The 10,479-nt window shown below is 38.5% G+C and overlaps 1 protein-coding gene across 1 annotated transcript in view; it reads right to left on the bottom strand.

Moving 5' to 3' along the window:
• The window catches only part of tango6 (transport and golgi organization 6 homolog (Drosophila)), a 28,651-nt gene continuing 18,172 nt past the window's right edge, over positions 1-10,479 (bottom strand). Inside the window, exons 15-18 of the mRNA XM_028451570.1 lie at positions 10,159-10,305; positions 6,855-7,006; positions 3,515-3,628; positions 1-289 (exon numbers count right to left, since the gene is read on the bottom strand). Coding sequence (XP_028307371.1) covers positions 113-289; positions 3,515-3,628; positions 6,855-7,006; positions 10,159-10,305 — 590 coding nt within the window. The 3' untranslated portion in view covers positions 1-112. The remainder of the gene's footprint in view (positions 290-3,514; positions 3,629-6,854; positions 7,007-10,158; positions 10,306-10,479) is intronic.

Here is a 10,479-nt window from a genome sequence, read left to right as displayed (position 1 = left end):
TATCACTGTTTATTTAACCATCGAGCACCTTGGCATCCTCCGTGTGTGTCTGTTAAATCTGTATCTGAAAAATGAGATTAATCAGAACGCCCCCAATGTCTGTTTCACACTTCTACGGCATCACAACGATCTTCTTCTCCAGCTTCTGCTGAGGAAAAATCAAGCTGCGCATCATGTCGTCCAGCTCCTGCAGAGCGAGCTGCGCGTGCAGCAGCGTCACCTCGTCTGGATCAGAGCGGGCTACGAACTTCAGAGTCCGGTACAGATCCAGCAGGACGTCAGCGAGGACCTGGGAGGGGGGGCAAAGGGTACAGTTCTAGTTTAAAACCAATGTTATCAGGACACAGAGAGGATTACAACGTCAACATGGAGCAGGGTTGGGGTCAATTACATTATACAGGGTTCCTACAGCTTTAGTCAAATTAAATTAAAGACTTTTTATTGCCGTTTGAAATTAAATTTAAGACCAACTTCACAGTAAACATACTGTATTTTTGGGGGAAAACATTACATTAATTACATACGGTTAGGGTAAATTTTTTCTGGTGTCTAGTGCAGATGAACAACTGGGCTCCCAAAAGCTCAAAAATGACAGAAAAATACACAAAATGGCAACAAAAATAAAACAAATGACTCCAGAAATAAACAAAAAAATTAACACACGTCTCAGAATAAACAAAATGACTTTAATTATACAAAAAAGAATAAGAATATGAAAATACACAAAGAGAGAAACATACAAAATAACTCAAAAATACACAAAACAAGAAAAAAAGTTTTTCTTTCCTGTGTTAATGCTTAGATTGCTCATTATTACAAATGCATTATTCTGACATAAAGACGTCCATCCTTAGTATAAATTATGTTGATGAGCTGAGATTTATCTGACTTACTGTTTAAGCTGCGTTTGGTCTCTAGATCTGAAATAAAACTATTCACACCTCATGTCAAGACTCTTATTTACCTCCATTAGTAACTATAACTATTCCAAGTTAAGTTCCTGTTTCTAGGAGTTTCCATTGGCAATAGAATACATCTCTGCATTCTCACTTGTTAACTTAAGGAGATAAATTAATAAAAACAAGTTCTGATGAACTACAGCCAGGCCCGCGGAACGTCTCTGTGCCGAATAGCACGTATCACGTTCCCGAGAACTCAGTCAAATGACTCGGTTCCACCGAGTAAAACAAATCAAATTGTGCGACGTAAAATTGTAATCTACGTTAAATTACCTTTGAAACGATATCTCACACAACTATGTTCCGATTAATTTAGAAATTACCGGAAAAGGGTGTTGGCTCTGGTCCTCCCTTTCAAAAAGGTCCCAGAGAGGCTCTTGACATCTGCTCATAGAACATCCATGTGAAATTACAGCTTGATTCAAAAAGCATTAACGGAGGAGTAGTCATTTGAAAAAAGGGGCTCCCGAGGGAGTAATGGGCCCCATTCATATTTGGTATGTGTCAATGATTCGGTACCACCAACTGTCGCAATATTTGACTCACAAATAAATGAGAAAGCGACTTTAATGGAAATTGCCAAAAAAAAAGGGGTGGGCCTCCCGGGCCCCTAATCAAATTGTGCGAGGCATAATTGTAATCAAAGTTGAATCACCTTTGAAAAAATATCACACGACTATGTTTCCATAAGTTTTGAAATTACAGGAAATGGGGGGCGGGCCCCCAGGCCTCAATTAAAAAAAGGGCTCCAACCATCTCATCGTATTCATAAAAATGGGGCCCTCGGGGGACCCCTGGCACCCCCGTGACACAAACGGGGTATTGGGCCGCATTCATATTATTGGTATGTGCCAATGATTCAGTACCATCAACCGTCGTAATAGTTGACTCGCAAATAAATGAGAAATCAAATTTTTTTTCTTTTGCCCCCTGGGCCCCAAATCAAAAATCGGGCTCCCAGTGTCGATGCGTACACATCCATAGATTATAGCTACCAAATTTCAGCCCGATTCGTTCACGAATAACAGAGGAGTAGTGATTTTGACTAGTGTACACAACAACAACAACAACAACAACAACAACAACAACAACAACAACAACAAAGTGGCGTTTTGAGTCCGGTAGCCGACCTACAGTAATAAGGTCATGTCCTTCCCATGTTTGTTGTTAAGCTTTCTCACAAAGTGGTGTTGAGGGGGCTTTGTTGTGCTCCTCTGTTCCCACGTCTGTGTGTGTCATTATGTGGAGCACCTGGAGTAACTTCCTTAATGACAGGACCTGAACCACGACCTGCAGCTGGACAACATCTCCAGATGACCACATCACACCTGAACCAACACATCCTTTTCTCCCCAGGAGGAAGGAGTCATCCCACTGCTGTTCTTTTACCTATTTTATGTTCCATTTAACATTTTTAACCAGGAAAAAACAGATTAAGAACATAATTCTCAATTACAGATGTAGCCTGGCAAAATGCAAGGCTTTTCAGGGAAAGGGAGAAGGAGCTAAAAAGCAAAACAAGATTTAAATTAAACAAACAAAACAATCTAAAAAGAAGATTAACTGACATACAACACATAATACAATACAGTATAAGGAAGGATATATACAAGACACATTTAAAACACACACAATGCAGCAAAAATACTGAGAACAGCGAGCAGTTTAGGAGGTGTGGTCTCTGTTTTAAAGCTGATATCCAGAGTTTCTGAGAAACGTCTCGATGTCCCGCCCTCAACAACTCAACTTCCTCCTCCTGCCTCTGCAATCTACCAGAAGCCACACCTCTACTTTTCAGCATGCGCATGGCGGAACATAACAAGGTCTCATCAGGTCGCATTGATATAGGTCTATGGGTCTGTAAATCATATTTACCTGTTTGCTGTTGTGACGCGCGGCCTTGTTTCCGTGTACAGTTCTACATTCACTTTGATTGACAGTCTCAAAAACAGGAAGTCGAAGCCTATTGGCTGTGCGCACTCGGCAATCGTTTACATTTGTAAAGGGGTCTATAGGATGAAGGAGGGACTTATATACAGTACATTAATGTATATGAATGACCACCGGCAGTAGACCATAGTAAAGGACTAGTTAGGTATTTTTTCGCATTTCAAAAAAGTGATACATAAACATAGATTTGTCAGAAACTCTGGATATCAGCTTTTTGCTTTGGGACTCCATGAGCTAAAGCCACAAGTTTTATAACTGTGGTGAGGAACCAGAATATCTGAAGGATTGGAGAACATGCAAATTACATTGAGAATGACCCAGACCAGGACATTGCTCACAGCGTAGTAACTACGTTTAGTCACACTAAGTTTAGTTACACTAGAAGTCATTATAATATCAATAGCTAAAATAATAATTATTAAGATGAACCCTGGTAATGTCAGCCTTATGTATAAAACATCAAGTAAAGTGTTGCCAATTTTTTTGTGTGAATTTTTAAGGAACCAACATTCCATTTGTTTCTTTCATGCTTTGTTGCTTTCCAGCATCTAAGAACGTGTTTGTCTTACAGACGGTGTAAGGTGGAGGATGGGTGTGGGACGTACCTCAGTGGTTTTACTGCTCAGGCCTCGCAGCAGCAGGACGATGACATGAACAGCCGCCCTCCTCACCTCCGCCTCCCGGTCGGTCTTTATCAGAGCCGTCAGACACGAGCTGAGCTGCACGTGCACAGACACACACAAAAACACACACTCGCGTTGAAACTAGAGCTGGGCGATAATGACCAAAACTCATATCTCAATATTTTTTCTCTAAATGGTAATGTACGATATAAATCTTGATAATTTCAATTCAAATGAAGTTTGACCAGAAAGACGTTGCTGGTGCAAAATGCCACAAAGAAACATTTTTAACAAATAGTTGATCTTCTATGTTGTAAAATAAAGACATTTTGGCTGTAAATGTTCAATGTTAAATATTCACAGGTAGCCATATTGGATTTTCCAATGTGGCGATGCCAGTCAAGGTTACTGTCAAATAGGCATCATATTTAGAATCCCTGAGGTCCAGAACCTGAGAAATCTGTTTTTAATTTTAATTCTGTGACTTTTGGTTGACTAGTAACAGAAAAACCTGTTTTTGGGTGGCCGCCATTTTGAATTGTCCAATATGGCGACACCATTGAGAATTGGCTCCGGCTCCAGCCAGATTGGAATTCAGCAGGTCAAAAACTGCAAGTATGACAAATTTCATGCTTGTAGACAAATTTGCACAATTCTTCTCCTGTAAGAGACAGCACGTGTGAGTGCGTTCTTAAAGGGAAGGTCTGTACTCAGCAATTCATTTAACTGTGCTTTTCATGCTGTTCTGAGGAGTCGTGAAAGCAGCGACTCCTAAAACAAGTATTTTAAAACAACATACGCTATAAAAAAAATTTTGATATCAGAATCAGAATCAACTTTATTGACCAAGTAATGTATGTTATACACATGAGGAATTTGACTTGGTGAACTGTGCTCTCTCTAATAGTGTAAACATTAAATAATAACAATCAACTAGAAAAAAAATTAAAAATATAAACATAAATATAAACAGTAGTTAGGTTAATACGTGCAAAACTAAATAAAATAAAAATAGAAATAGAAAAATAGAAAACTCAATTAGTGATCGACCGATTTAATCGGCCGATTTTTGGGTGTATTACGTGTATCGGCATTGGCCGATACACGTAATACACGTGTGTGTGTGTGTGTGCGTGTGTGTTTCTCTCTCTCTCTCTCCAGCTGCTTCTCGCGCTGCGCTGAGAAGAACTTTTTAGCTTTGAAAAGCAGCTTACTACTTGTTTGAATATTTATTCCTGTGGATGCAATTTAGAACAGAAACTTGAACAGTTTGTTGCTTAATGCGCATCGGACATCACATTATTTTCCTCTGCTAACTGATGTTCTGTGGTTGTGTTGGAATGGACTATTATTCATGGTTTCTTTTTGTGTTTAATACTATAATTATATATCTTTATACTCAATAATCCTGTTAATAAAATATATCTTCGGTCAGGCCAACTTTTTTCAAAGCTATTTTCAGGACAAGGACAAACAGTTCTCTTTCATAATATTTCATGTCGCATTATTTTTTACTTGGTGTTGTTCTACCTCACTTTTGTTAATTTCAGAAAATGTTCCTTTTTTTTTAAACTTGAGACTTGTATCATTGTTATCATCATTGTGTAATTTTATGATGTAAATTGAGGGTGCAAAAGTAGTATCGGCTCAACAAGAAAATCGGCAGTCCGTATCGGTCATCGGCTAAGGCTGATGGAAAAAAAAAAAATAGGTATCGGCATCGGCCCTAAAAAACCCATATCGGTCAATCCCTAAACTCGATATATCTTGAATCTTGAGATATTGCCCAGCCCTAGTTGAAACTAGTAGTAGAAATAGTAGTGATGACATAAAGACAGAATGATCATTGCTAAGGGAAGGCTGATATATAATACAGCAATTCAATGGGAAAGTGCTCGATCGCAAAAATAAAAAATCTAGTCTTTAGTTAATTAAGTGATCAGTAATCTATGATTGTTATAGGCATGTTCCACTTTCACTGATTGGTAACGGTTCTAAAAACCCTGAGCACAGCAACAGCAGTAAAACATGCACACACACACACACACACACACACACACTACATCTTCACAGGATGTTTAAACCTGTCAGCGCTTTGACGGCTACGACTTGATGGTGATGTGAAAGTCTATTGACAGGGGACTTAATCCAAAGTAGGACTGTACAAACATACACCTCAGTGTCAGCGAGGGGGTGGGCGCAGCATCAAGGCTGTACTTCCTGTTCCTGCAGCTACAGAGTGCACAGGTTCTCCACCCCTGCAGCTCGTAGACACTTCAGCAGTTGTTTTATGAAGCAAACAGACCAGGCAGAATCCAGACATACACAGGCACATTGAAATAGAGATTTTTATCATCACTGTCAGTGCCTGATCCTTTCAGATCCTTTCAACACATCAAACGCGTCCACATCCGGAGGGCATATTTTATGGCAGTTCGTGTTCGTGAATTAGTTTGTGCATACTAAACCGGCTGTGAAGATTTCCCAAATTATTGGAAATTTCACTCAAAATATATGTGTTTTGAGTGAATTCAGATTCTTTTGATTGTCAATTTTGTGTGTTGTGTTTTGATTCGTTTTGTATATATCGTCTTGCGGTGGTTTTTCCTTTTCGTCTTTTTTTTTTTTAAATTAACAATTAAAAAACACCACAAAACAGTCACATATTTACAATGTGTACTATTAAAATATTGTATAATAAATAAATAACACTCGGGTGCTGCTGTAGATACAATTATGTGCAGGACTTCCTGTGTGGACAGCAGAAGTAGCAGTTAACAAGTTGCTGGTAAAAAAAAAAATATATAGTTGTTTTTTATTTTTTGTATTATAATAAGGTCAGCCACAACCTTGATTTTAGCTTTAAATGTAAGCCGTTTAATAACATTTAGAAGGAAACTGGACCTGAAGCTATCAGTTGATTACACGCCTATAGATGAAATAATGGGACTATGGGAAAATAACTTTTCAGGTTGTTATATTTTAAAAAAAAATACAGTTCATCAAACTTAACAATCATTTATTTGTATTTATATTATTTATCTGTTCACAGGAAGTCTGTAGCGCAGAGAAAAAAAGAAGATAATAACAAGCTAGCTCGTATTCTAGCTGGTTAACTGTGATGATTTTCCTGGTAATAGTGTTTACTGGGTCTTTGTTGCAGCGATGCCGTCAGTCAAATGACAGGAAGTTGCCAGATTGGGAAGTTTCCTGTTTATTGGGGAGGTTTTATAAAGACAGTTTTGCGTATTTTCATGTGATTGTGATGTGAATCTGCCAACACTAGGTGTGTATTAATGCTCAGACTCTATTGTGCTCTCACCTCCTGAACCAGAGGTCCCAGTGAGTAGTCCAGCCTCTGGCAGAGTTCTCCCAGGTTGGAAAGGCTGCTAGCTCGAACGCTGGGGTCCGAGTCCCGGGTCCCTCGCAGAAAGACCCCCAGCAGAGGACGGCCGAGGTGGGGGGCCAGCTCACCTGAAAGACGGAAGAGAAGGATGAAGAGGAGAGGCAAACAGAGTGTTTACATTGGATCAAACACAAACTAACTAATGGATTACACAGCAACGAAGGCTGGCAGTGAGTTGGCTTCATATGTTTTAGATTCTCTCTGATCCCTAAAAAACAAAGTTTCTCTTCATTCTTTCACATTTACTGAGGCACAGCACATATAAAGCAGGATTAGTGTGCAGCACAGTGGTGTAGGGCAGTGTTTCTCAAATGGGGGTACGTGTACCCCTAGGGGGACGCAATGAGAGAGAGAGAGAGAAATTAACAAATAAAGTGTCAGTCTTGGTCCCACACCAGGTGTGTTTTGACCACAAATGATAAAAAACTATAGAAATAAATCTATTCAGGAGCCACTAAATCAGGGTTTTTCAACCTTGGGGTCATGACCTCATGTGGGGTCACCTAAAATTAAAATACATTTTTAAATTTTTTAAATTATTATTCTTTCTTTTATTAAAATAACATACAATCTTAAACAACTGTATTTCTATATTTTCACTTTGTGAAATATAAATCAAATTCAACTAAATTGAAATAATAAAAAAAATAAAATAAAGAAAAATTTGAGCTCAAACATTATAAAATTCTAATTCTAGAAAAAATGTCTTTGGCGTCACCAGAAATTCTTGATATCAAAATGGGGTCACGACCCAAAAAAGGTTGGAAACCACTGCACTAAATACTGTTTATTTCAATTTATTTACAAAATTAGATTCTTTAAAATATGTGTTATCACTCATTCATTCCATCATTATGCTTTATAGCTGTTTTAAAATAGTTTCTAAAACTTTGTAGTATGATAAATGGGGGTACTTGGATTCAAAAATAAGAGAAACAGGGACTTGAGCCAAAAACATTTGAGGACCAATAGTGTAAGGATTCATCTTGTTGCCTCATAGCAGGAAGTCCAGGGTTCAATTCCTATGGATGGAACCTCAGGGTTTGCATGTTCTCCCTAAACTTACAGGGTTTTCCTCCCAGTACTGCAGCTTCCTTCCTCAATCTAAAAACATATAGGTTTAGTTAAATACATTTGCTAAGATATATCAGGATTTCTAATTTGCACCACATATAAATAGACAATATGGTTTATATTGACATAAATGACAAGCTTTATTTTAAAGCTTGTTTTTGAGCTAAAATCATAGTTTTATCATTCGTACGTGTGGCAATAAAACTGTACAATCCATCATTCTAACCTGACAGCTTTGATTGTTGTATATATCTGTTTTATATTTGTACAATTGTATATTTGTATTGTTATTATTTGTCTTGTTTTATTTTTTTCCTAGTGTAATGTGTGCACTTGTATTTAATCCTTAATTATTAACAGTCTTTTACTTAATTATGTACATTTGTCCTAATTTTAGTGTTTATTCTCTTATTATTTGTAATATTTCTTGAGCATCTATAACAGAAGTAATTTCCCCCCGGGATAAATAAAGTATTTCTGATTCTGATTTAGTGTCACGTGTTGTTATTGTGCAGCTGTTTGTCTATAAAAGTGCCTCTGTGGCACTTTGCAGCAGTGACTTTGACCCAGAATTGACTTTCTGGAAAAACTTTGTTCATATGGCTCATGTCAGTTGGAATGACACTGATTGCAGGAATAACCACGGATTAAAATTAATATAGATAGATGGAAAATAGGGATATTTCACAATGATACAAAAATATCCAGGAGAGGAGAATTACTTCTTCCCCGAATGAGAAAGTCAGGGAGTCCAGGCTCAAAATAACAGCAAATAAGCTGAATCATCGCTTAGACAAAGAGCTATCGTTGCTTTCAGGGCAGCCAAGTTTCAGACCCCTCTGTGTTGAGTCCAGCATCAGAAACACAAAGACTGAAACTGGCCTTCAGCTTCACAGCTGCTCCTGCACAACAACAGTGAGGAATGAGAAGACGATCAGCACAACATTCTGCAATATCTCCTCTTTCTGCATCACATCTACTGTACATCTGAACCCACAGGAACAATGGCTGTCAGTCTGACTCAGCACGTAACATGTAACACTGGCTGACATCTAAACCTGCTGACCCCCAGCATCCATCACTGCACACCTCAGGAGCCCACAGCCTTCTCTGCAGCCAGGAGCCAACCAGCACCCAGCCAAGCATCCATTCAACGAGCACCGAGTCGATTAAAGATGCTCGATTTTTTTTTCTTCCCTTCTCTGACAAACGATGGCCTGGCAGGAGACATTACTAAGCCTGGAGAAGTTCAGAAACAACCCCAGCGTCTCTCTGGGTATGTGTGCAGTGGACCAGAGCTCCGTCCAATCACTTAGTGAGGACAAAAACACACGATTGTCCCCTAAATGTGGTTGCACACAACAGCAGGGAAAGGAACAAAGCAGGAAAACCCAAACAGGGGTTTCTATCAGGGGCAGCTGAAACACAGAACGTCTGACAACAGTGTGTGTGTGTGTGTGTGTGTGTGTGTGTGTTAGTATGTCCAAAGAAAGAATTACTCAATAGAACAAGTTTAAAATGAGTAAATGTGATTAAAACTTGATATATTTTGCTCTAGATCAGAGGTGGGCAACTTTTATCAGAGCGGGGGCCACAAAAATGTGTTTGTTTGATCAAAGGGCCACATTATGTACATTCATGTCAGCATTCTGTTTCTGTTCTCTGTAAAATGTATCCCTTTTGGAGTCATATTGTGTATTTGTGTTGTCATTTTGCAGTGTTTTTTCGTCTTCGTTTTGTTTGTAGTACTGTGGGTTTGTGGGGTAATTTTTTAATCATTTTGTGTATTCATGTCATTTTTTCTTGTGGTTTCGTGTGTTTCTAGAGTATTTTCTGTGTTTTTATTTCTTTGTAGTTGTAATTTTTTGGTATATTTTAGTGTATTCTTGCCGTTTTGTGTTTTTTAATAGCATTTTTGGGGCCGCATGTGGCCCCTGGGCCTCCAGTTGACTACGTCTGCTCTAGATAAACATTCATAGACATACTCAGCCACATCAATAGGTAGCAGCAGATAGCATTAAACTCCAATAACATCTAACTTGTTTGAGGTTTTGTCCCAGGACCTTTCTGTGGCTTCATTCTACCTTAAATCTGGTTCTTGGTTAGAGAAAATAATTTTTTTTAAATCCCTTTATGTGTTGCTCACCCATCGCCCTGCTCGCCCGCATCAGAACTTCTCCCACTTTCAGTCGCGTCTCCAGTGACCTCTCCTTGTTGGACGACCCGTGCTGGAAGTCCTTCAGGAGGCGCTCAATGATCCTGTCAGGGTGAGATTCAGCCAGAGCAGCCAGACCTGCAGACAGCATGCACTCATTGATAATTAAATACAATTATGGTGTAATTATAATTGTAATTTTAAAAAATCTGTTACTGTCCTAATCATAATGAAATTGTAATTGAGTTCAAATAATTTACTTTGTAATTGTAAAAAGGAGGAGGATAAAAAACAATTATAATTTAATTGGAA

The sequence above is a fragment of the Gouania willdenowi genome, chromosome 6 (genome assembly GCF_900634775.1).
Source record: "Gouania willdenowi chromosome 6, fGouWil2.1, whole genome shotgun sequence".
NCBI lineage: Eukaryota > Metazoa > Chordata > Actinopteri > Blenniiformes > Gobiesocidae > Gouania > Gouania willdenowi.
Note: the sequence above shows the minus strand (reverse complement) of the source record. Positions and strands in the feature narration are given on the sequence as shown.